This window comes from Biomphalaria glabrata, chromosome 8 (genome assembly GCF_947242115.1).
Source record: "Biomphalaria glabrata chromosome 8, xgBioGlab47.1, whole genome shotgun sequence".
Lineage (NCBI taxonomy): Eukaryota > Metazoa > Mollusca > Gastropoda > Planorbidae > Biomphalaria > Biomphalaria glabrata.
Window position 1 is genome coordinate 23730958 of NC_074718.1, and position 27965 is coordinate 23758922.

Here is a 27965-nt window from a genome sequence, read left to right on the forward strand (position 1 = left end):
TAGATGTTTGTCTCAAACAGCTGCCTAAATGGTGTTTGTTTTTTGCCAATGACTTTACTGGCAGCATTTAGGATTCTATGAAGTTTATTTTTATTTTTAATGTTCAGATTGCCATACCAGGCAGTAATATTAAAACTTAAAATATTGCGGATGTGAGCATGATAAAACATAACCAAGGCCTTTTCGCTAACATTAAACGAGGTCAGTTTTCTCAGTAATCATAATCATTGTTGCCCTTTTCACTTTACTACAATATTCTAAATGAATCTTTTTTCTTTTAATTACATAGAAATTGTGCTGTACAACAAAACAATCTATAAAAATTTAAAATTTTTAGAGCTCAACACATGAATGGCATGAAAATAGAAACATTATATTGGCTTTTATATAGCCAATAAAGAAAACATAATTGTTTAATTCACATCAAATAATGAGATTATAAAGTGTATAAATTAGCATATTAGTACACAAAACATCATATATAGATATACCTATTTTGTAATATATTGTTTTAATAATAAAAATTATGTTGTAAATTAAATGCAATATAAAGGTTTAAATAAGTTTCAAGATTATTTAGGACACATTAATGATATTACTTCATGGACATCTAAGCCATACATGTGGGAGAGTTGGCATATAACATTTTTTTTAGCATCGGGTAGCTAATATTTTGTGTCAAACATTGAGCAACTTTTTAATTACATTAGACTAAATAAAGTCAAAAGTTGTTTTTTTTTCTTTTTTTCTAAAGAAAAATGCTTACTGGTTTTTGAAAAAGTCCATCAACACCAATTGACAAGCTGTCAACAACAAACTCTGAATTTTCTGCTTTCATAAAGAATGCTATTATAGTAAGTGTCGGGGCCATTGCTTGTGAGATGGTAAAAGAATATTCCACTGATTTAGTATTGCTTTGTGGATTGTTAATTATTTCAGACAAAAGCAACTGTCCTTTTGAGTAGACCTTGGGAAAAAAAAAGTGTTTCATTACATAACACAAAATAAAATATTGAAAATAGAATAGTTAAAAAAAAAATTGCTTAAAGTAACACTTATTAATCAAATAATGGTAGAAGAGAAATAAAAATATAGATCTAGAAAAGACAATTTAAATGAAATATTAAGTCAGAACATCAAGGAAAAATGCAATATTTCAGGGGGCAGTGTATATTTTTTCATCTGACAAATCCATCATATTTTATGGGTCAAAATTTATTAAGTTCTCTTATCAAAACTGTGCCTGTCTTTATCTGTAACTTTTTTTGGGTCTTAAATACATGTACCCTATTCTTGTTTTAGAGACCTCCGAGCCATTTACTTTAGTAACCACTTGCAACCATTCTATTTTTCTAAGACCATAAGGGACAGCTTTTGTAAACTGGTTTTTAAAGAAAGGAAGCTTCTTTGTACTAACCAAAATAGATTGCTTAAGCATCTGATCATTGTTCAATAGATGACTAACCTAGCACAGATGCTACCTATAAAACATCATTTCTGTCTAGAAAGGAATTAGGCATCTGCCCTTAACAGTATGTCTTTTATAGAACATTCTTATATAGATTTTAGTAATTATGTTAGTGCAAAAAAATTGTTAATATTTTCTCTAAAGAAAATGTCATAGCTGAAAATGATTAAGTTACTCTTTTTTTCTTCTACTAAATGTAGATTGAACAATATAGTCAATTCAATTTTACTTGCATTCTTTTTAATCAATTAAATGTGTGTACCCTTTTAGTTGATTCTATATTAATGTAGTGGTGCTAAGCCTTTTATCAACTTTTATCACTATGAGTTTCAGGTTATATCCTCCAGTCAGGGTGCTATCTTGTCCATCAAAAAGACCATTGAGGAAACCAGAATGTTATAAGGCTAAAAAAAGATTGGGCATCCCTAGTCTAGTCTAGTCTAATTGACTGACTAACCTGAATGTTCAGTTTCCCTAGTCTAGTCTTTAGTCTATCTAATTGACTGACAAACCTGAAAGTTCAGTTTCCATAGTCTAGTCTATTTAACTGACTGACTAACCTGAAAGTTCAGTTTTGTTATCACTTCTGTTGCAACAGCTGTGACTTTGATTGTTGATCCAACCTACACAAAAAAAAGATTCTAGCACTTAAGATTTTATATTATTTAACTTTTATTTGGCGGCTAATTTGGACATAAAATAAAAATTAGTCTTTTAATTTACTGGATTTTTAATAGGTATTAAAACAACATTCTTTTTAACCCCAAAAAATGTTGTTGTTCTTTTTTTAGCTATCTTTAAAGATTTTCATTTATCACAAAAGTGATTACTACAGCCACTAATTAACATTTAATAATATACAATAAAGATATGACCTTTGGGGTCTCTGTGGGAACTTTAAGCTGAAGATATGTACCAGTTGGTGACTTCATCTTTGAGACAGACTTGTATGCCTTTTCAGCAGCAAATGGCTCCAGACCGTTAACTTCAATGCTCACTGATTCTGCTTCCATTGGTATATCAAGGTTGATAGGTATCAATCCATTGTCTGGCACAGTTCTTATGGGGTCATTAATGGTTAGTATTAAAGTCTTCGTTTTATCATAGTATGGAATAAAACCTGGGCGGATTACTTTAAAAAAAAAGATAAATACATGATTACAAAATTAAAAATTAGACAGTCATTCTCACACAAAATGTTATAACATTCATCACAGGTTAAGAACAAAGCTTACAGAGCTGTTTTTCATCTGTGCCTGATGTATTATCTATATTAGACTTTGAAATATTGAGCTCTTTCTCTCGTTGGGCCATCTCTTCTTTGTTCAATTGAACTGTGTAAGTCACATTAATTAGCAAACGAATTTGACTGGCTTCTGCTAAGGTAAATAAGGTGTCATCTTTCTTTTTGACTTCCAACTAATGAAATTCACAAAAAAAATTTAAAATAACTTCAACATGGATAAAGATAAAATATTTTTTTTAATTATTAGAAAAATAAATTAAGATTTAAATGCTCTTTAGAAAAAGAAATAAAAAAAGAAATTCATTTTCAATGTGAAACCAGAATGGAAATTTAAGTAAAATGTACATATAATAATATATTTTTAACTAAAAAAAATCAATAATTTAATAAGTTTTTTATGAGAGTATATAACATCTATGAAAAGGATATTTGCAACCATAACAAGAACAGGTCATAATGATGAAATTATCAAAACAACTGTGGGAAGGATCTTGACTAATTATTTGCTGCTAACCAGTTATATTACACTTAAGCACTAATTTGATCATGCCAAATCATCTCTCTTGTGGGTAGTTTGCTAACAACCTTTCAAAAACCTGACTGTGTTACTCTGATTGGTCTTGCAAGATTACCCCTCACTATTCATTACACGCTTGCTACTACTGTTCATTGCAGTTACCCTGACTTTTTATTAAAAGGTTTTCCCTAATTTCTATTACAAGATTACCCAGACTCATCAAAGCAAGAATACTCTAACTGCTCATTGCCTGGTTAATCCGAATGTTCATTGCAGGATAATCATACATATTTGGCTTTACGACAATGTGATCCAGGCTTAACAAAGCATTGAATGAAGAGGTTTTGTTTTGATCATTTATGAGCAATAAATGTAAAAGATAACTATGTGAAGGATTATACTAAATTTATCAACTTCTCTAACATTTCTTTGCAGTCAAAAGGTCAGCAGTTTAAAAACATTTTGGCTACTAGAGTCTATATATTAGATATATTTACTCACATAAGCTGTGTAGCCTAAACCTGGTTTAAAATTGTTTGGTGAGATGCCCAAAAATGTCAATTGTAGTGGAGTTTTGTAGTAGATGATGGTTACTGAGCTCCCCTCATTGCGACCAGTGTCTGTTTCTGTCACATTGGCATTAATTTTAAAAGACTGATAATTAAGATCCGTTTGTCCATTACTCACTAGCCCTAAAAGTTGTTTGCTGCTGACTTGCAGTGTAAATTCTCCATCTTTATTAAGCTGCAATTGAAAAAATAAAAGAACACTATTAAGGAAATAAAAAAATGCATTGTGTAGAGACATCATTATGTTTTACTCAACTGACACAATGAACACTTTGTATCTTTCTTGATATGTAATTTTAGCTAATATATTGATTTTTAATCATTATTTAATTGTATTTGTTAAGGACTAGACTAAATTTCAAATGAATTATTGTAATATAAATTGTGCATTATTAGTAATTACTTTGCTGCCTTTTTGGGAACTGGGCATGGAGAAAGTAAATTTTACATGTAATGTTAAAGAGAAACTAGGGTATGAACAATATCTTGTGTGCCATTGTACAAATGTAGGCTCTAATATAATGTATTGTTTTTTGTAATGCACAACTGTAAAACAAATTTCCTCATGGATAATAAAGATTACTATTATTATTATTAATTTAACGTTTGTTACCCAGCAAACAAAATCACAAAGATCCACAAGTGTAGAGAAAAAGATAAAAACTTTTTTTTTTTACTTACTAGGCCAGAAATTTTTATTTCTGGTTTTAAGGAATAAACCAATGTAATGACAACATCAACTGTCCCTTTACTTACAGGCTGGCCAAATGTGTATCTAAAAATTAAGAGAATAATATTTTGAAAAAAAAATTTTAACTTATTTTTATATTCAATAAATTTGAAGAAAAACTATAGGCTATAGGCAAACTATGAGTTTTTGCATTTAAACTTGTCAACTCATTTCATTATTCTATGAACTTAAATATATATATAAAACTTGTCAGCATGTGAGCACTCTGAATATTATAGAGACTTATTCCCCAATAAACATTCTTATCATTTTATTGGATGACATATTAATATTGTGTGAATTATTCAAAGACACAGTGGCATGGATGGCATTTATGCTGCCTGGTATGGAATCTCCTCATGATGCTCTTCAAAAAACAAAACAAAAAATGTAAAAGATGTTTTAGAGACTTAAACATATCAAGTAAATTTGATTAGATCTGGTATACAACTTACATTTATTTTTAGAATGAATATAGGTATTAACAAAGTAGCAAAATAAATAACTTTTTAGTTTACATCTCAAATACAGTAGTTTGTGTTTGTTTCTGTTTGTATAGTGTGTTGATTTTACTGAAAGGTCGGGAGAATGTGAATTTAATACATAAACACCTCCCCCACATTGCTAGCTATGCCTCTGCAAAGGCAATTCATTCTACTTATTCTACGTATGGTTGCCTTGTCGGTATGGTTGCCTGGTCGTGCGGTTTGCACGCTGGACTGTCGTTCAGATTTATCGATGGTCCCGGGTTCAAACCCTGCCCGCTCCCATCCCCCGTCGTCCTGCGGGAGGTTTGGACTAGGAAGTAATTATCTTCAACTCTGAAGGAACATCCGAAACATGTAAAACATTTTACAAACATTTTTACTTGACAACAACCATTATTGACAGTGAGTTTTAGGACAAATAGTCATCACCTAATCGACTGCCATAGAACATTCTTCACTTCCCTAAACTGACAGCACCATCTGTATAATAATAGGCTAGCCACAGGAATGAACTCCCCTTAACAGGTACAGTAATAACTGGAGGCAGTGGAAACACTGTACAGTACCTCCACCCATTAGAAAGGGTGGCAGTAATAACTGGCAAAGCTCGTCCGGGTGGTACTATTGATGACTGTAACAATTTGGACAGCAGATTTATTAATGTGTCACACTTTTTGTTGTGTAAATAAAAATAAATATATGAAATATTGTTAATATCATACTTTTAAAATTATTTGTTGGATGACCGGGAACCTTATATATATATATATAGGATGGCTGCCTGGTCGTGGGGTTTGCGCGCTGGACTGTCGTTTGGATTTATCAATGGTCCTGGGTTCAAACCCTGCCCGTTCCCATCCCCCATAGTCCTGCAGGAAGTTTGGACTAGGGAGTAAACTATCTTCAACTCTGAAGGAACATCAGAAACATGTAAAATATATATATATATATATATATATATAAAGAGAGAGAGAGATATTTAGGCTAAATGCAAATTTGCTTGTGTGTATATCTATAAGCAGGGCTTTTTCTGTGATGATACGCACTGGTATTTTGAATGTGGGGAAAAAATATTACTTTTCTTGTATTTTAACATATATTATTAATTTATTACTAGTTAAAAGTTAAGTAATCAATCACTAAGTACCGCACCTATTGTTTTTACAAAAAAAGCACTGTCTATAAGTGAGATACTATATGTACAATACTATACGTACAATAAGTGAACAAGGAGAATAGAGAAATTTAAAACTAGATCTAGATATATATGTAGCAGGACACTATAAAAGCCTACTAAAGATAAGCATAAAAAATGTAAATTTATATATAAACTGATGTACTGATTGTAGCCATGACATGATTTGTGGATTTTTTCTTATGTTTAAAACTTTTTTTTATATCTAAGTGTATTGATAGCAAAGTGGGAAAAAATTACACTTTTCTAGATAGGTGTGACAAACAAAAAACAGCTGGGTATCCACCTCTATCTTCATGTGCCCATGTCTACATCAACAATGAGTTTACATTCTCTTAACTCATAAACCTCATTTTACATTTTACTTAAGGATAGGCTACATTAAAATATCAAGTATAAAAAATATCCAGTATCCAATTTTGAAACTAATTTGGTCACTGTAACATTGTTCAAATCATTTTTTCTGAAACTTAACTTATTCTATTTACATCACTCTTACTGTTTGTTTGTTGTTGTTTTTTTTTAAAGAGCATATATTGTCTTACTAACATGGCCTTTACTGTGATTGGCAAAACAGGATCAGAGATGATTCCAAATGGTGGAGTGGTAATCATAACTTCATATTTTGGCAACTCTAAAAATTAAAAATTAGATTCAATTTGATTTTGATTTAAAAACAATGATATCCTAATGAAAATTTTTTTTTTAAATGACCTAGAAAAATCATCTCAATTAGCAATTTAAAAAATAATAAATGCCTTTTCAATTAAATTAGCATCTAAATTTATCTATAACAGATCTTTATAATATTATACCAAAATAACAAACATATAAGCGTGGGCCTTACTTTTTTTTAGACCTAAAAGGCACTTTATAGCATCAAATTAGCATGATAATAGAGTTTAGAACTAGACTAGTTTGGTGTTTACATAGGCTTCATGGACATACTGACACAATAATAAATCTAAAATATAATAAAATATAATAGATATTTTTAGCAAAGAAAGATCTCAAACTTCTACAATTTAACAGTCAGAAATCATTGTCATGTCATTCACAAGCATTTATATATATTATGAATATAGATCTACAGTCTCGAATATATAGGCCTATTAGAGGTCAAAATCAAACTCATGTGCCTGTATTATCTTTTTATCCATTGAATCAATTAATGTTTAGATCTAGAATCTAAAACAATTTAAGTCTGTCAACATGTTAAAAAAACTTTATTAAAACCTTTTTGTTTGTGTGTGTGTGTGTGAGGGGGAATAGGCCTAGGCCTACTATATAGCTATAAGAAAGGTTATCAAGAAAGGTTTGTGAGTTTTTTATTATTATCATTAGCATTGCCAGTGCCAAAACATCTGGAACTAGAATGGCTTCTGTCAAAGCAATTAATGCACAAAAATGTTGAATACACCCTTGTGCTATCATGCCATGCCATCATGGCTAAACATTACAATCAAATGCATCAGTAGTACTTTCACCCACACTTGCCCATTATGTATGTTATGAGGCAGGAGAGTTGCTGTTGATAGTTTCTGTTTCATTGATATTTGTGCTGAAAATATTTGACTTTTTAAATTCCATAAATAGACCCTATTGGGGCTTCATTTAAGTTTTTGCTTTCACACAAACTCTCTTTGTAATCTTGTTTTTAATGACTCTTTACTTGTGTACGATAACAAGGATTGGCAATGGATTAATATAGTGGTGGACAAAATAATTTCCACTGACCAGATCCGGCCCAAGACGTGGTTCTATTTGGCCCACCGAAATGTCAGCACAAGGTGTAGAAAATCCTTTCCATCCCAAAAAAAAAGTTTGAAAAATGTACCTTTACCAACATTAGGGCCTTCAATTGTTCTGAAAGTTTATGAAATGGGAAAGCTGAAGAAACTACAAGTGGAATCAAATCTGAATTTAGAATCCTACCAGAAAAAGTGAATGCATCTTTACTTTTTTGTGGAACATGATAATAATCCAAGATACCGGTATTTGATTTGTAAAGAAAGTGTAGCTGTTTTGTTTTTTTTAAACAACAACATAAAAACAGCATTATAAAACAAATATGATACCATTCTTGGTTTGAACTGTGAAGATTGTTAAAAAAAAAAAAAGATAACTTTCAGATATCCCATTAATTAATTTAAGTACTAGATCCACAGGTTTCAAATAAAATAGTTTCAGGTCAATTTCATTTTGTTTTTGTACCTTTTCAGTCATAATTTAAGGCCCACGACACGAGTGTTTTAAATAAAAATGGCCAGCAGGTCAAATTTGGCTTTGGCATCACTGGATTAATGTATATGCCCAGCTTTGTCCATCAGATATCAATAAAGTCTCAGGAGAAGCTGAATGACCATTGAGTTTGTGTCATTGATTGGCCACTTATCAGAGGAACCTTACAGACCATTGTCCCTTGGCAACATATTTGTGGTTTCTGGGCGTCGCCCTGTTTATATAGGCCTATATATATTACTTGCAATACAATTTTACATTTCTATTAATACTTTGAAAAAAAATGTATGCTTACTATATTCTTGAACTGTAAATGTTTTTAACGTTTCAGTACCCTGTTCAATATAATAATTAGGACTACTTAATGTTTTCATTGTATCATAATAAATAGAATCAATCCTATGGCTAGAATCCTTAAAATTAACTCAAATTCCACAATTGGCATTCAAGATTAGCAAGGCCAACATTTTACTAAATTTTCATACTCAAAGAGGGTGTTTAACATTTAGCATGTTGAGTTATCAGCCAAATATCTTGGAGTTTGAATTTCTTTGGCAATTGAAGACGTTTTTAAGAATTACTTTTGTTTTTTATTCAATAATAATAAAGATAATTGTTTTGCCTATTAGTTTATAATCTTAAAAACAAGCTTGAAGTCTTAAGTTCTTAAGTCTTTAAAAGTTCTTGTTTCACCAATTAGTTTCATTACAGTTTGGATTAGAACATTCCTTACTAAAATGAGTCACACAATCACACAGACGTACGTACGTAGGTACATACATACATACATACATACATATAAATATATACATACATATACATATATTTCTTAAATCTTTAAATCATCTTCTTTTTTGAAGTAACGTCTGTATTATATAAGATAAGAATTGTAAAATTTCTAAATGATAAGAAACATTTTATCCTTATCATTTATAATGCATTTAACAAAAACTAAACACTAACTGCATGACAAAGCAAACCTTGGTTTTCACTGTTATTGTCCAATCTCCAAAGACTACTTGTTTAGCTATTTTCAGACTAAGTTCCATGACACCTCTTCCATTGGGGTCTTTGACTCCTTGCCACTGTCTAATTTTATTCTTATTCGAGTCCTAGATAGAGTAAATTAAATCTTTTTAAATAAATATAGATCTATGTAACTTAAAACTATTCAAACCACAAATTTTTTTTGAATATAGCACCACAAACATATATTTTTACAAATTAATATTGTCTTCTAATTAAAATCAATTTTCAGCTTTGATAAAGATAAAAATGACTTTGAAGAATAAGTTCTAACACTGCTGCTGCAAGGATTGTAGACCTTTTAAATCTAAAAAGTACTACAAATTGTGAATTCACCCATGTGTGTGTTGTGTGTGTGTGTGCATGCTTGAGTGTAAAGTGAAATGTACTAACTCAAAAATGACTATTATTAAAAGACATGTAACTCTCTAGAAGGAGCAATAGTTGAAATGTGTGGACTGTCTTTAAAATGAGATGGAAATGTATACATATTTGTCTTCACAACACGCATGATGGCCAGCATGAAAACTTTGGATGTTATGGCTAGATTTAGTGTGGACATTGTCTGTCACCCAGTGTAAGCTACACTTTTGTCCATATTCTAGTAGGCTGAGTAGTACAGGTATTGTTAGTTGTGACTGGCACTGCATATGCAACTATAAGCTACCAAAGAAATATTTCGTGTCAACTGATGATTGGTGAAAATGGAAAAACTCCTATATGTCCATTGATTTGAAAAAAAGAAAGGCTATATACCTAATGTGCAGAAATGAAAGTCTAAATTGTCATTTGTTAATTTATCTGTAGGGTCCATACAGAGATAGTTTTAAAAAAACGTCTAGATCTAGATCTAGATACCAAAAGTAAAAGAAATATTTCTTGATACAAAGCTTCACGAAACAAAAATAAACAATAAGGATTCCTGGGGGAAACTAGTAAATAAAAAAAAAACATTGTTCAGGTAAATGATCATTTATTTAATGTTATTGTAGAATATTCGTGTTACACAAATAACAAACTAGTGTTTAAGAGGGAAGACATATTAGGATCTCCGTTTATTACATTAACACAAGCGGTGTTGCACTGACGCGCTAGTGTGCAACTGTACATATAATACTATTATGTTACATCTCTCTTCTTTAATTCAGAAAATCTATTTAACAGAATAACTAACAAACTAGTCAACTAAAAAGTCTAATCAGTTTATCACAAATCAAGTCTCTTGGGTTTGTTAACTATTCTGCCTGAACGTGTTACGTAAGGTTCATGTGGTCTAGAGGTGTTAGAAGAAGCAGTATGTAGTGGTGGCTCAACATCTAGCGTAGTTTGTAATCTTGGACTCTCTAGATCTAGTGGTTCTGGTTGTTCTGACATGTCATCTGGAAAGTCATAATTATTGTCAAATCTGTTTACTTTCTCAGAAGACTTTCTGATGTGTTTTCTGTTTCTTCTGTAGACCTTATTTCCACTTTTGACATTATATGATCTAGGCTTAGAATGCTTCGAAACTACAGTTCCTGGTTTCCACTTAGAATTAAGTTGCTTTCTGACTGCCGTTCCGTCTTGTAGTGGATTATGACTCTTAACTCCTTTCCTCTTATCATAATAATGTTTCTGAGACTGTTTCTCGGAGTCAAAGTGTTTCTTCACCACCTTGAGATCTGGTGTCTTAGGTGTGAGTATTTCCTCGCTCGAAGGTAACAAATTTCTGGGTCGGCGTCCCATGAGTAATTGTGCTGGCGACAAATTAATATTACTAAGTGGAGTAGTTCTGTAGTCTAATAGCGACAGAAATTTGTCTTCGCTTTTCTTCCGAAGTTTCTTCACTGTCTGAATAGCTCTTTCAGCCTCGCCATATGAACTCTGAAAATGAGGACTCGACATTTCATGCTCTATTCCGTATGATTTACAGAAATTCAGGAATTCCCTTGAAGCGAACTGTGGCCCGCTATCTGACCTTAACCTTCTAGGTATTCCATGGCATGCGAATATACTCTTCATTGCTTCGATGATATCTGATGTAGTTTCCTGTGACAGCTCTTTGACATCAATAAACTTTGAGAAGTAGTCAACTAGAAGTACATACTTTTCCCCTCAAAGTAAAACAGATCACATCCAACCATGCTGTATGGAAGGTCTGGTGTCTTGGCATTAGCGGTTTTGACACATTTTGATTCTGATGTTCAGCACACCTGCTACAATCCCTAACTGTCACTTCAAAGTCTGCATTCATGCCTGGCCAATACATGATTTCTCTGGCTCTCTGCTTACACTTGACTATTCCTAAGTCAGACTTTGAATCAGATTCAGCATGTAGTTACGTAAGCTCGGTGGCATGACTATTCTCAGACCTTTGTATATAATACTATCCGAAGTTGATAACTGGTCTCTTGAATCCCAATATGGCCTGACTTCTCTTGGAGTCTCGCTTCTTGTGTCTGGCCAACCAGTCATAATTACTTCCAGAAGCATTGAAAGTTCCTTGCTTGTACAGTCTTTAATTTCACTGTTTTTCGAATCACTTACAGAAATCATATGCACTGAATCATCTGTAAATTCACATATCTGTGTATCAGTATTTGGTAGATGTGCACGAGAAAGTGTATCAGAGATAAACATTTCCTTGCCTTTTCTGTAACAGACTTTCAGATCATACCACTGTTGTCTTATTAGTATCTTCTGTATTCTCATTGGTGCTGACAATAGAGGCTTCTTGAAGATTTGCTCCAGAGCTTTGTGATCATTATAAACTGTTACTTCTTTACCAAATATGTAGCAGTGAAATTTGATTGTACTATACACAATTGAAAGCATTTCCTTCTCAATTTGAGCATATCTTGTTTCTGCATCCGTGAGAGCTCTTGATGCGTATGCAATTATACGACCTTCCTGGAATAATACTGCTCCCAGTCCATCTTTACTTGCATCACATTCTATCTCTACGTTCTTGTTGACATCATAATATGCTAAAACTGGAGGGTTTGTACAAAGATGTTTCAATTCTTCAAAACTATTGTTTTGTTCATGATTGAAATTCTACATCATCTTTTAGAAGCTTTCGTATTGGAGCATCTGCTTGACTTAGATTAGGAATAAATTTTGCTAGGTACTGAATTAAACCTAGAAATCTTCTGATTCAATCTTTGTCTTGAGGAGCTGGCATGTCAATAATTGCATTTATATTTGCTGGATCTGGTTCTAAACCTTTCTCTGACAAGATATGGCCTATATAAGGTACTCTGTTTTGCCTTATATTGCACTTGTCATGGTTCAGCTTTAGATTGTACTCCGTTGCTCTTTGCATGACTTGTTTCAAAATGTGATCATGATGCTCAACATCTCTACCAGCAACTAGAATGTCGTCTATGATGACATATGCTCCTTCAATACATTGAAGCATTTCATCCATAATTCTTTGGTAACTTTCTGGCGCTGATATGATTCCAAAAGGTAATCGTAACCATCTATATCTTCCTAGAGGTGTGTTGAAAGTTGTGAGAAAAGAAGATTCACGTTCAAGCTTTATTTGCATAAACCCTGACTTGGCATCGAGAACTGAGAATATCTTCGAATCTGGAATATTAGTGATCACATCTTCAATAGTTTTCATCGGGTGATGTTCCCGTCTGATTGCTTTATTGAGATCTTTTGGATTAATACATATTCTAACTTTGTCATTCCTGAACGAAACAACCATGGAGCTAACCCATTCAGTAGGTTCATATACTGGAGTAATAAATCCATCAGCTTGCATTTCTTTAAGTTTTTCTTCAACTTTATTGCGTAGTGATGCTGCTAAGCGACGTGGTGGATGGATAACTCCTTTGGCATTTTCCTGTAACTGAATCTTGTATTCTCCTGGCAGTGTTCCAGTTGTTTTCAGCATTTCAGGAAATTCTCTTTGTAACTCGTCTTCTGCCTTGGATTCTATGCTGTCTATCCGTTGTAGTAGTCCTAATCACTCTGCTGTGTCACCACTCAAAAAGTTCTCTTGGTTAATGTCTACTACCTCAAACATTGTTTTCACCACTTGGATATTATTTTTCAAAGGTAGCACCACTCTCCTAAAGTCTTAATAACATGATTAGAGTAAGACTTGAGCAACTTTGCTGAATAAACAAGTTTTACTTTGTCTTTGAGCTTTTCAAACTCTGACTTGACAAGAATGTTACATCTTGCACAAGTGTCGATACGAAAAATTAATGTCTTGCCATGCACGACTAGTTCACTTGTCTTCAACGACATTGATTTTCTCATATTTACCCTTTTTATACTGGCTACTTGCAGTGCTAATAGGTACAATATTTTCATCACTGTGGCTGTCATCTTATACCAGATTGAAGTTGCGTCTTTTTCTGCACATTTGAAACCAGTGGTTTTTCTTTTTGCAGAAATTGCATGTGGTTCCTATTGCTGGACATTTTCCCTTTTCGTGGTTCTTGCCGCATTTACTACATAATTTGTCTGAGTTGTCTTTAACATTAGACTTTTGTTTAAGTACATTGTGTGACCCTCTCTTGATCGCTAGAACTTCTTGGCCCCTAAACATTTTCACTTGGCTTTGCGACATCTCATATTGTTGTCCAATTTCTATAGCCTTGCTAAGGGTCAACTTCTGTCCCTGATCAAGTAGTCTTAATTGTACCTTTTCGTGCATGACTCCACTAATGATCAAATCTGGGTTGTCATACTCACAGTCCATAATGAGAAGCTTTAAATCTTTAACAAAGTTATCAAAACTTTCTCCTTCTACCAGCTTTCTCTGATGTGCTCTAAATCTATACACTCTTTTATTTTGTTTTGGCCTTATGTAGTCTTCTATTTTCTTTAATAGCAATTGTGGATCTCCCTCTTCACTATCACTAATATTTAGAGTTTTGTAAACTTCACGGCCTTGTTGACCTATCCACATTCCCAGCCATCCGGCTTTTTGTTTACTATCGGCACCAGCTAACGGTCCTTTGAAACAAAAGCACACCTGCTGTTGAAACCTTAAAAACTCTTGATACAGATCTTTAGCATTCCAATTCAAGATTGGATGATCAAAATAAAAAGAAGCCTTTATTAGATTAATAAAAACCTTTGTCTGGACAGCTTTTTATGTTTTACTCTGACACCATGTAGAATATTTGTATTACACAAATAACAAACTAGTGTTTAAGAGGGAAGACATATTAGGAACTCCATTTATTACGTTAACACAAGCGGTGTTGCACTGACGCGCTAGTGTGCAAATGTACATATAATACTATTATGTTACAATTATCTTAGCTATAATTTAACCCTTGTAGTTTTGTGTAGCTCTATGAATTGGAATAACTATCCATGAAGATCAAAGAATATAACAGAGCATTTCCAACGCCATTTAGGAGAGTCACTGAGTAGCCTACTTACCTCAATAATGATATCATTTGAATTGTCTCTGATAACTTTTAAATCAGGAGTCATTGATAAAACACGAAATTTCACTGAAAAAAAAAGAAACTATTTTTAGTTGTGTTTTGTTGAATATGTCATCAATAAAATCTAGCAAAAACAAACTTTGTTTATTTTTTTGTCTTTATCAAAAAATATTTTTTGACTGATCATTTGCTTATAATATCAGTGATGCCCACATGCTTCCTCCATATCTGGGATGTGTCGCAGGGTTATTAGTATGCCTAGTAAGCTCTGATACCAAAAATAAATGGTCTTATTGCACTACAATGTAGCTGGTGACCAAGGTAGGGCAAAAAAAGAAAAAAAAATAGAGGGATATAAAAAACAACACTCTCTTTGCCTTTCCTTATTACCACTCTTCACTCACTCATTCGTAATTTTCCCTCTCCAGGAAAAGATCATCAAAATCAAATTAACCAATATAAGTCTCGTTCTTTTCATAAAACTGGCAGCATGCTCTTTGATAATGAGGAAATTAAATTATTCGGTAGTTTTGCTCTTTCCATGTTCTGTCCCAGCAAGTCATATACAAAATACACTATGTAAGCCTCCATCTATATACTTATGTTTGTACAGCTTTTTATGTTCTATTCTCTAGAATAAACACATTTAATGAAAAAAGATGTGAACACGAAAATAATCTTACAATGATCAAGCCCATTTCAAACGAATATGCTCTACTGTCTTGAATATCTCTTTCTTCAGAATCTTAATTGAACTTAATTTGCTCTCTTCTTACATTGAAAAACAGAGCACTGGATACATCAGGAGAATACATTTCTGACACTGAAAATTCAGGAAAATCCTTGTCTTTGGAGCTTCACTGAGCCGAGGATGCTAGGAAGTTACGGCACATGTGACCATACTCTAGAGATGCCTCTGATAATACTCTGATTAATGATAATCCAGAAAAACCCGGAGACTTGGAAATAATATACAGAAGATAGGTTGCAACTGTGGGAAACTGGAATAGGTGAAACTGAATTCAGAGGGTGTACTTCAGGTGATAAAGGGAGCACTACGACACACGGTGCTGCCATTGAATAGAGGACGAAGAAGCAATAGACCACATTTTGTCAGAATGTCACAAGGAGTTGAGAGACGAAGAACTGGTCCATTTTTTTGGCTATGGGTTATTCCTAGTACTAAGATAAAGGAGACCCTAAAACACAGACCGATTTCTTTCACATGCTCTAAGGAAATATGTTTCAGCTTGATACTCATCACAAAAGGGGTGTCAGATAAGGTGTCCTTGCTAAGCTAATAATAGAAATGAGTAAACTTTATAATGTTTTAGCAAGCCTATGACTTCCATCTAAGCTCTACCTGTTTGCCCTGGCTTGTACATGGCCTTGTCTGTCTGAATGAAGGTAAAAAAAGACTTTGATTCATATGTTAAGAGTACTTCCTCTTTGAAGTTGACTGTCTTACCCTTACCAACCATTTGAACTTTTATCTGGTAAAGATATTCCTCACCACTGAGGTCCATTATGTTTTCAGGAACCTGTTAGAGTTCAGTATTTAATGAATATAAATTAGATATGGATTTTGAAGTGAAAGAGTTGACATTAATGATGGTATTTTTTAAACTTAACATAAGGGTTATTGATTTAAAAAAAAAATCTAGATAGAATCATTCAGTGAGGAAATGAAGATCCCAAACTTAAGTATAGTCAATGCAGCTATTAAAGAAAAAGATGCTTTGAAATACTGGCACTGGCATTTTATAAAACAGAAAAAGACAGCAGTATATTTCTGCAGGCAATAAATGGAATTGTTTTTTTTTGGGGGGGGGGAGGGGGAGATGAACTGCGGATGTATGCAATGGGGCATGCAATTATTATTTCATTCTTTGTAAATATGGTTACATAAAGCTCATCAGGATTGATGCATTGATATCAGAAAATACAAGTTTACTTACATCAACTTTAAAACTTTGAACCGCTGAAAAACAAAATAAAAAATAAGAAAGATTAAGTAATGCCTTGACTAGGACATGTTCAACACATTTTTATTTCCATTACTGTCAGTCTCACACATTCTCTCCACATTTTTCTTTCTTCTCTCTTGTTCTCCCGCCCGTTTATGTTCTTTATCCCTCTCTTAGTCTTCATCCCAATCTAACTTGTATTTCTTTTTTAGTCACTGTCTCATTTCATGTTTCCATACTGTTTCATGTGAATCTCTTTTCCAATCTTGTACCCAAAAGATGACAAAACCACTATTACTTTTATGTGGTCTGTCTGTCCGTCTTTCACGTCTAAATCTCAAAAAGTAAAAGTGCTATTGAAAAAAAAAAGAAAACAGCAACTATTTGCCTTTTGTAAAAGATCTCTTTTATTTTAAAATTAAATTATATGAAAAGCTTTTTTAAAGTACAAAAACAGCCTTTTTTTTTTACAATACCTCATAAGTTTTAAAGCATTAAATTATATTATTATTATTATAGTAGGCCTAATAGCGATTATACGCAAAATAATAATTTTCTATTTAATTTAATTTAACAAAACACATGACTATGCAAACCCAGTTGCGACCTGCATATTTTATCACGTCTAAAGCAGGCAAAGCAGTTGTTTGTTGTTTTTTTTTTGTCTTCTTCCCTGTCCTCTACTGGAGCATTTCTTTGTGCCTCCAATATGTGTGTCACGGCCTTCGTGAGTGTCTCCAAATGTCACTTTCAGAGGACATCTGCTGCTAGATACTTTCCTCTAAGCTAATGAGAGCAAAATGCTTTATGGCACTTCTGGGGGGGGGGGGGCGAGGCACATCTTTAATCGCGCAAAAAAAAATCATTATTTTGTTACGAAAAAGTTTATTTTTGCTTTAAAAAGTGTACACATATATTTACATACAGTTTTAAAAGAAGAGTTATTTAAGAACAAAAATAAACATCCTTTTTAATACCAACAAAATAGAAACAGTAAGTTCCATATTATTAATTTTGTTTCAATCTAATATATATATAATTATCAGTGCTTACCTCCAGGGCTCAAAGTTATTGCTGGACTGGTCTTCAGTGTTTTAGTGCCTTCCCCATTCAGGAGAGTGACTGTCACAGAGACAGGATCACTGCCCACTAATATCTGTCCTCGAAATTCCAGAGGCTGACCCTGACGCACAGTGGAGCTCACGGTCATCCAGTATGTAGCATTCTTCAGAGGCAATGGGGTAGTAGACTCATCTTGGATAGGTACTAATTGGCATTGAGCTGGGCTAAATTAAAGTAACTATGAATAAGAACTGAATCACCAAGACAAATCAACCATTAAATTAATGAGGATGAACCACAATAAAAACCAATGGAAGATATTTAGCAGAACAGAAGAGAGGCGACAGTTACATTAATAGGAATATTAGTTCTAATAACAGTATTAAAAAATTAAATGTACTTACAAGTGGACTATTGCTGCAGCTAAAAATGCTGCAGCTAGCCAAATCTGATTCATTTTAAATCACTTTTTTGTGCTTTCTGAAAATACACAAATATTGTTAATAGGCCTATATATAAACTTGTGTTGATAGTTCATTATATATTCTTTAAAAAAAATGAAAGTTATTTATAAACTCTAGATTCTAGAAATAATATAGGCCTATAGGCGCTTAACTCTTAAACTCTTTAATTATTTATTGTGTGCGTTAAAATAAATACTTAAATTTTAATAATTTTGTCTTAATCATAATAAGTGCTTATTAAGGTTGAATACTCGCTGATAAATCAGGTATAGAAAACTTTATTTCGTTTTTGAAAAAGTTTTTTCTGATAATATAGGCCTACAATATTTACATACGCTACAATGAACAATCACTACTTACAAGATTAAGTGACAATAGACACCATAGTGACTAGATCTACTACTTTGAAAGATACAAGTTACAATAAACAAATTACCGCTTTCAATAAATATTTTCTGTAAAGCAATATTTCAAACTATGGACATGGTCTTAGCACTGAAAAAAATGTATTCTAAAAATAAAAGTAAAATCTGCCTACGATTTAGTCTATCTTTTTGTAAATTAATAATTTGGTAGAGCCTATATGGCAATTAGTCAACCCAACTTTATAAATATTTTTGATATTTCGGACCCTTTAATTTCAAAATGATTCGAGAAAATAATGAAAACTTAGTCGTTACGGTACTTTGGTGCGAAAAAACAACTTTCAGCCTTAGAAACTAACATAGAAATCTAGATCTACATTGTAGGCCTACAAAGAATAATTTATTTAAATTGAAATTATAATTTTACTGTGTCACTTTACAAAAAGTTCTTCGTCATTAACACCGAGATTTCGTGTGCATTTGAAATGTCTAGATGTCCTGGAGTTATGGTTACTGATATGTATGAGCATGCCAATACTGATACATTTATACAGCTACACATAATTTGATAGTGTTTGTGCTGCAATTAATTATAGATCATGACTATTTTTAAGCCATATCACAAGCTTAGTATTGTGAAAGGTGGGTTGGGAAAAAGCTGCGGAGACAGAGGGGTAGTGCATGTGCATCATCTTAGACTTCGTGACAAAGTGGATTACAAATCAGCATGTTACAAATTAGCACGTGACAAATTACTGTCATCCAATAATTACATATTGTTTGCTGACTCACGTGGGAACGCCTGACTCCCTTATGTCAAGCAGGACTATCATCCAGGAAGTACGAGTGACGACATGAATAAACAGTGGGTACTTATTTGTAAGATGTTCTGAGATCTCTATTATTTCTCTTACTCAATAATTGGATGATCCTAAAGTAGGCTATAGTTAACTGGGCCAAGTAGATGTGTGAGATGTAGGGGGCCTACGTCACACGGCCACAAGTATATAGTGCGTAATCTTATTACAGACCTATTCTTTACATAGGAGAGATCAAGCGTTAATAGTTGTCTACCCTCTTCCAGCCTCCTCTTATATTGAAAGTCACAACATATTATGTTGCCATGTTTGACCCAAACCATGCTAGAAGATGGGAGGTCAAGCGAAGCGAAAGACAAGTGAATAGCTTTACATAATGGACATGAAGAACATTGATGTAGCTCTCGTGTGTACCGCCCGGGGCCATGTCTGTTTATACATCAGAGCTAAACAATGGTGTCTTAGCAGTCAAATTGTAACACAAACAAAACAGCTATTGGGAGACACAGCGTAGTGATGGTAAATATCGATAATATACCTTACAGACAACTTAGCCCAAACCTCTCAAGGGACGGCACGGGATATCGAACCCGGGACCATCTAGTCAGAAGTTCATATAGTATACCATACGGCTATAAGGAATATTTCTAAAATCCATCAATTTTAAGACAGAACTACATATCAGTTTGGTGTATTTCAATGTTAGGGTTGAAATGGATAGTATTTAAGCGATATTATCAATTAGGGGCGAACGGGCAAGTGCCCGGTGGGCCGGCACCAAATGGGCTGGTCTGTACGTATTATCATTTGCAAAACGTTAGACTGTACTTTTTGCTATGCACGAGCGGCATGGACTTCAACACTACTTTGATGTCTTTGAGGTTGTGTTAGGCCTTACATGTATAAATAAAATACATTATGTAATCCTAGGCAAGCATACATCCAGTTTTCGATGCGTTATCAAACTGTATATATTTTGAAGAGAATTAGGCTTATACCTCTAATAAGAAACATGGGCGTAGCCGGGAGGGGGGTGTCAAACCATCACTTGCCTCAGACCTCATTGTCTGAAAGGGAAACTTTACTTACTGCCCCAGTGCAGCCAAATTGAGCAAACCACAATCATCAAATTTCATGAGCGTAGCCAAAAGGGGTTTTGTGGTTACCCACCCCCCTTCGAATACAAAAACTAAAGCAAAACAATAGTTACCATTTTCTACCAGTCACTGGACTCCATTAATTAAGTGCAATGAAAAGCAGATTTTGTTTTTGATTTTTTTAGCGGAAGAGTAGCAGGCTAATTGTGCATTTTTAAAGTTTAAAATAACGGAAATAATGCTTGGATCCGGGACTTCGCCCAGGACCCGCTGGGGGAGCTCACAGGGTTCCCCCAGACTCCCTAGTTGTCCTTGGCGATGTGTACTGTCTTTCCACTAATTCAAGAAAACAACGTTGGACAAAATGAACGATCAGAATGTAATAAAGACTAATTACACACACACTGTGTGTATATTGTTACGTATTTTTGAATCTTCTGGCTAAATGTACTAGTAGGCACACAAATAAAAACACTGCAAAGAACTTGACGACTCAACTTTCAGCTTTATATAACTTTATTGAATAATAACTATAACAATTCGTCACTGTAACATGTAGCGTATACGTCTTACATCGACTGTATCGACTGTTACGGCTCAAGTCCACTCTCTTCTACTGTCTCGCACAGTAGACAACAGTAACGACGACTGTACTGACTCTTTTCACATCAACTCTCTGGTTTAAATAGAGTCCCTAATCGCTTGTCTATTGTTGCAAAAAACACTGCTAGTATCCTCTGGAACAACATGGGAGGAAACATCACATCCTGTCGCTGTTTATACATGTCGATTCCAGAGAACACCTGTTGCAGTGTATCTCGCCGAGGTCACACGTAGTGATCTCTAACTGTCACTGTTCATTTGTAACACTGCCCCCTTCGTAGATCTGTTCGTCCTCTGGAACAACACGTGAGGGCACGTCCCATCCTGTCTTTGTTTACACACATAGATTCCAGAGAACACTCGGTGCTGTGTCATCTTGCCGGGGTCACACATAGTGACCTCTACCTGTCACTGTTCATTCGTAACAATATATATATATATACAATATATATATTGTTACGAATCTCACTATCCAGGCTCTCTGCAAACTGCACCATACACCACCAACTTAAAGAACTTGACAAGTCAGGGCTCCAAAATAACGTAAAGGTTTAATGTCAATAAATAACAGCCAATACTGTACAATTGGCAACACGTACACAAGACTGTACAAATATCTCTCCGCCGTGTCAACTCTTGCACTGGTCTCTCTCTGTCTCGCCTCGGACTTGCACTGGGTTCAACAGTTCAGGACTGACTTCACACACTAGGCTCGTTGTGTCGGACTCGATCGCAGACCAAGATCAAGACGCCAGCCGTCTCAACTGTACTTGACAGTACTCCGCACTGAACCGTCGTAATGCTCCGTACAGAACCACACCGCTGAACTGTGCTGCAGTCGACCGGACTGTAGTGAACCGGGCTCTGAACCCCTGCCGTGAACCGTCTTGACTGCGACACCTCCGCTCTTATATAGGGTCCCTACTGGCCTTCTCGAACCGGACAGAACGCCGCTCGACGTTTCTAGGTGGTCAGATGACTACAACTCTCGTGACACTCCTGAGTTCTGTTCACGACGTCGATCCTTCCCGGACCGCCGTCGATCCTTCCCGAACCGCCGTGTTGACACTCGTCTCGGCTGACCGTCGTAACTCGTCACGGTTGACCGCTCGTCTAGCGCTGGCCTGGGGCGATTTGCGTCGGCTGACTACACTCACACCACTACCCCCATCTGTGCCACCACCAAGTTTATAACAATATATATATATATATATTGCGGAGGGGGGTAGAAAAAAATCCACCCCCACCGAAAAAAATCCTGGCTACGCCATTTATGCTTGTGTATATGGTTATGCCTGGGCCGATTTTTGATACCCAGTCCGCCCCTTCAAGTTTTCTTGTTAATTAAGACATTTATACTAATGTAATGTGTTGCTCAACTGAATCTAGAATTCGATACATGCATTTTGTACACCGTTGCTGTCAATTTTATATGAAACAGCAGTATAGAAGAAAATCCAATGTAGGCATGGTATTCAAGCTAGGAGTAAACTCATACACTTATTAGTGTTGTGTAGCTGTAAAAAGACCCAACAATTTTTAGATCTTCTTCCAAACGAAATTCAAGGCGTTGTTAATATGACAATGTCTTCGATTCCGAAGATAAGGAACGAGTGCATGGATTCACATGACTATGCAATAATGCTGACAGTCGCTGTCCGCCTGGGGCTCAATTAGTTTTTGTTTCGCCTTCTGTAAGGGCTTTTCCATTCTTTGGTCTCAAATGTGTGCCCCGGGGTCTGCGTGATCTCTCTCCAGCTTTTCAGAGCCTATCTGCTGTAATCTGCTTTCGTCTATACCAGTGAGGGCTAAATGACGCCTGAGATGATCTTTACAGTGAGCGCTTTCGGGGGGAGGGGGTACCTCCGTTACGCCGCCCTCTTTTATCAGGGGACGTCAGGGATTAAAGAGATTTAGATCTAGGTTTCTGTTTTAATGCCGCCAAATATTTCTGCTGGTAAATAGCCATTGTAATCCCAACAAATTTTCATTAAGGTTTTTTTAAAAAAAAGTGCTAGCGTGCATTGTAGTTCTCTACACTAGGCTTATTTCCCTTTGATTAATACATTACCTGTATAAAACAAGATTACGGCAATTTTATGAACTCATGGGTTGATTTTGTATTGATTTATCTGTTCTCGTCGACTTAATGGAACTGTGCAAAGTTTCAACGTGATCCGAGAACGTGAAGTGGATAAAAATAACGTGTTCAAGATTCCAACGGGGGGATTTAATTTAGGCCCCTATGCTTTAACTTTTCACTTTTTATTATTATTATTATTACTTCCCGTTATAACTTATAACTTACAGTTATTACAATTTTAAAATAAATGCAACTTTTCAAAAAAATGACAGTACTTTTAAAACAAATCAATCAGTGCACTTTAAAACAATGACTGCACTTCCACAACAATGATTGCACTTCTGAAAATGTGACCCTCTTCAAGTTACCTACTCCCCTGACCCCTACCAACTCTCCCTTCCTTAAACGTTAAGAATATACAACACCTTATTTACAAAGGCATTTATATAAGTGTATTTTTTTACCCAGTTGAATGTAGATGATGCATACAATGACTCCTTGTGTCCTCCTGTGTACCAGGCCAAACAAACCAGCTACTCAAGTAGTGAGAACGCCCCGGTAAGTACACTAAGTAAATAGGTCTCAAAAACCTGGGGTCAAGGACATCCCACTGTTTATTTTTTTTTTAATCTCCTTCAGCTAGATGGCTGGCTAAATAGTTCATAAATACAACAATTAGATCGTTTCATAAATGTAGCCTTTGATCTCTGGGATGATGTCATTAATAACAAAATGTATTTATCTCCATGGTGACCAATAAGAAACGGAACCATATTAAATCAAACCACATGCTTTTCATTTTAAACATGTTTTATATTCATGCATATTTTTAAAATAATGCCGGTATTTTTTTTTACATATCACCCACCCATTCATTTATGTCTCTACCTATCTATCGAAACATATAATTTATCGTAACGCATCCTATCCCATCTTATCCTAACTTCAGGGCCGTATTTAGGTATGTGGATGCCCCGGGAAGAATTCATGTGGAGGCCGCTATACTTTTTTTTACAAGCTTTAATAAAAATCCATTTACCAAGAAAAATTAGTAATATCTAAAAGCATGTCATATAAAGGCGTCCAACAACACACCCATTACAGTCTAAGACAAGGTGGAAAGCTTCGCCTATCTCGGCACTATCATAAACAGCCTTGGAGGAACAGATGCAAATGCCAGAACCCGCAATGGTAAAGCTCGAGCAGCCTTCCATCAGCTGAAGAACACCTGGGGATCTAGGGAAAAAAGCACCACCACCAAGATCAGGCTCGTTAACACCATTGTTAAGCCAATACTACTTTATGAAGCAGAGACCTGGAGAACCACCATCACCACCATGAACAAAATCCAGGTATTCATCAATACCTGCCTGATGAAGATTCTTATGATCCGCTGGCCAGACAAGATCTCGAATGAGGAACTGTGGCAAAGAATAAAGCAGAAGCCAATTGAAGTAGATATCCTTCAGAGACACTGGAGATGGATAGGTCACACCCTACGCAAGCCTGCATCCAACAAGGCAAGCCCAAACATGGAACCCCCAATGAAACAGGAAGTGGGGACGGCCTAGGAATACTTGGCGCCGCGATTTGGAAGCAGATGCCAAGCAGATGGGCAAGACGTGGGGACAATTGGAGGGACTCGCCCAAGAGACGCACGGAGGAAGCTGGTTGGTGACTTATGCCCTAGAAGGGACCACAGTCAGAGATGATGAGACGATGCCAAATTATAAAAGAAAATACTTGTAGATAAAATATAATTTTCATTCTTTAAAAAAAAAATTATATATGTAGGCCTACATTTCAGTTTTCAAAAATGTAAATTTTAAGGGTTTACGCAATGTATTTGGTTTATCCGGAGTATATTACGAGAATACCAGCAAACAATATGCGGAGAATTTTTAACCACGACAATGTTGTCAACTGAAAGATTTAAAATACGCTATTGTAAAAATCTTATCTTACATAGCCCAATCTTATCCTATCCTATCTTATCCTATTTTATCTTATCTTATCCTGACTTATCTGCAACACAGATCTGATTCATAAAAAAATATTTCCAAAAAAAACGCACAGGAGAATAAAAGTGATGGCGAAATCAAACTATAAGGACAGAACCGAGACCGAAGAACGCCCAAATGTGCCACAGCTCCTTCAGAAATAAAACTAGAGCTTTATCCGGTAGGCTTTTTGAGAGCCGCTCTGTGATCGTCACGGAACGTTTTGGCGCATTCACTTTGCCACGAGCCGTTTTGGCGCGAGAAGTTCTGACGATAAGAAAAAAAAAATTAAAGATTTTCTTTTCACTATACTAGATATCTATAATATACTGTATACTTATATACTAGGCTACATCCTAACACCCCGCCCCCTCCCTCTCAGAGAAAAAAAGTTGTTATAATTATGTCATGGAAACACTTGAGATCACGATATTGACTTGTTTCCCCCCTTAACCCAAATACCTTATAGGCAAGCTTTCCGAAACGTACAGGATGACTTTAAAAAAAAATTAATAATCATTAGTGAGACACCATAAATAAAATTAACAATTTTTGATGTGTCTGTAAACAAAAAGATTGAATCAATTCTTGTATAATCATCGTTCGCTTTGTTTTCGATATTAAAACCCAAACAAGACAATAATTATACAACAAACTGAAAGCCACAATCTAATGGACAAAAATAGGCCTACCTATTTTTCTCCACATTAAAAATATTACTACACAATATACACACATAGGCCTACAAAACATAGACATGTATCATCCATGTATCAATTATACATAAAACACTGAACCATAATCTTCAAACAAAAAAAAAAACAAAATTTAATAAAATACTCTGAAAGATACAAAGATAAAGGAACATTTCTTGTCCCATATGCTAGGACGAATTAGTACAAATACTCCTTCTTCCCTAGTGCTATTAGAGCATGGAATGGGTTGCCTGAGCTAGCCAGGAAAACCAGTGACTTGGCAGAATTTAAGTCATTGGTTAATATGTATGAATAAATGCATGACGCGTAAGACGTAATCATCTTCTTTTTGAAGTAACGTCTGTAATATATAATATAAGGTAATAAAATGAAAATATATAATGTAACTTTTAGCGCCAAAATGTCCTGCGCTAAAACGTCCTGCGCCAAAACGTCCTGCTTCGTTCCGTGTTGCATTCCTTCATCATTGACCGTAACAGAAAATAAAAGGAAAAGTCATTAGTTGCATAGACCTCACATCTGCATTACAAGTCCAATTAAAGCGGACATTCCACTCATGTCAGAGAGTCTGAAAGTGGACATTCCACTGTCAGAGAGTCTGAAAGTGGACATTCCACTGTCAGAAAGTATGAAAGTGGACATTCCATTTTTGTCAGAGATGCAGAAAGTGGACATTCCACTCATGTCAGAGAGCCTCGTGTCGATATCAATTTATGTGATCCATTTTACTACGAGATCTGAAGGAAAGTGAGACGGCCAGAATATGATTTTTAAAAATGTACTCATAAATCAATGTCCCATCAAGGGGTGTTGCTTTATATCATAGGTATCTGCATTAGATAAAGATGTGCTTTTACATTCGTCCATATCTACGTCTTATGTTGTTAAAAAAAAACTGTTTTCAAAGACTAGATATCGTAGGGTTATATAGAAAAGGGGGTAGGCTAGTTGAAGCTCTAACAAACATTTCTTTCAATCACGTCCTATGTCGGTCTAGTGACACTAGTCCCAGTGTTGGATTTTTTTGTGGATCTAAAAATAGTCCCATTATTTACATTTGTTGCCCACTTTGAACCAACTCGTGAATAACTGCCACTGTGTGTGTGTGTGTCTGTGTGTACAGAATATACTTTGACCATACGTCAAATTTATTTTTTAGTATCACAAGAATGAAATATATAGAGCTTTTGAGACTTTGGTGTCGGTATTGGCATTGACGATTGGAACTTCTTTGACTTTTTTCTTCCAGTCCTGCTGACGTTCTCTTACACAGCTTTCCAACTTTACGTCATTCATCTGGTTCCTCAACTGTCTTGCAATAAGTTTTGGGAGGAGTGGGGAACTTGCTGTGCTACTTTATTTCATGTCATCGACCCATTTTTTTTGTCTGGCTTTCTTTCAGCCTGGTACCGTGCCGTGTAGGAAAAGATGTAGAAGACCGTTACACTGTGATGCGATGATATCATTAAGGTACTTAAAACTCTTAGCTTTGAAAATATTTTTTTTTAAAGTAACTCAAAGAATCGTTCGATGTTAGTATGTGCACACTTATACAATCGTATCTCAAACTTAAAAGGACATGAAGCTTGATTACTTATGCGAATCTCCAAAGTTTATCAGGTCCCTAGAGGTGAAGTGTTTATGTACAATTCTCAATATTTGATTCAAAAAACATTAAGGTAAAAGAAAAATGTCTTCCTCCCTCTGAAGGTTTTCTAACCATAAAGAAAATAATAAAGAAGTTCGTATAATACAAACTTTTAAAGACCCCGTGGCTCAATCTTACTCGCATACTAGTTTCATGCAAACTATTACCTAAATGATATTCGCAACCGCAACCTCGCATTAACCAATATAAGATCAATTATTATTATTAACTGTCACTTATCAATGTCATGTATTAATTTA

The 27965-nt window shown here is 34.8% G+C and overlaps 1 protein-coding gene across 6 annotated transcripts in view; it reads right to left on the minus strand.

Annotated features, from left to right (window-relative positions):
• LOC106054556 (CD109 antigen-like) overlaps window positions 1-27965 on the minus strand; it is a 72239-nt gene that overhangs the window by 36990 nt on the left and 7284 nt on the right. For all 6 annotated transcript variants that reach the window (XM_056037110.1, XM_056037112.1, XM_056037108.1 and 3 more), the window contains exons 2-15: window positions 18316-18391; window positions 17903-18135; window positions 16841-16863; window positions 16246-16423; window positions 14875-14948; window positions 9435-9566; window positions 8750-8789; window positions 6763-6847; window positions 4482-4575; window positions 3733-3975; window positions 2704-2887; window positions 2344-2600; window positions 2029-2091; window positions 767-967 (exon numbers count right to left, since the gene is read on the minus strand). In XM_056037110.1, coding sequence (XP_055893085.1) covers window positions 767-967; window positions 2029-2091; window positions 2344-2600; window positions 2704-2887; window positions 3733-3975; window positions 4482-4575; window positions 6763-6847; window positions 8750-8789; window positions 9435-9566; window positions 14875-14948; window positions 16246-16423; window positions 16841-16863; window positions 17903-18135; window positions 18316-18368 — 1860 coding nt within the window. In that variant the 5' untranslated portion in view covers window positions 18369-18391. The remainder of the gene's footprint in view (window positions 1-766; window positions 968-2028; window positions 2092-2343; window positions 2601-2703; window positions 2888-3732; window positions 3976-4481; window positions 4576-6762; window positions 6848-8749; window positions 8790-9434; window positions 9567-14874; window positions 14949-16245; window positions 16424-16840; window positions 16864-17902; window positions 18136-18315; window positions 18392-27965) is intronic.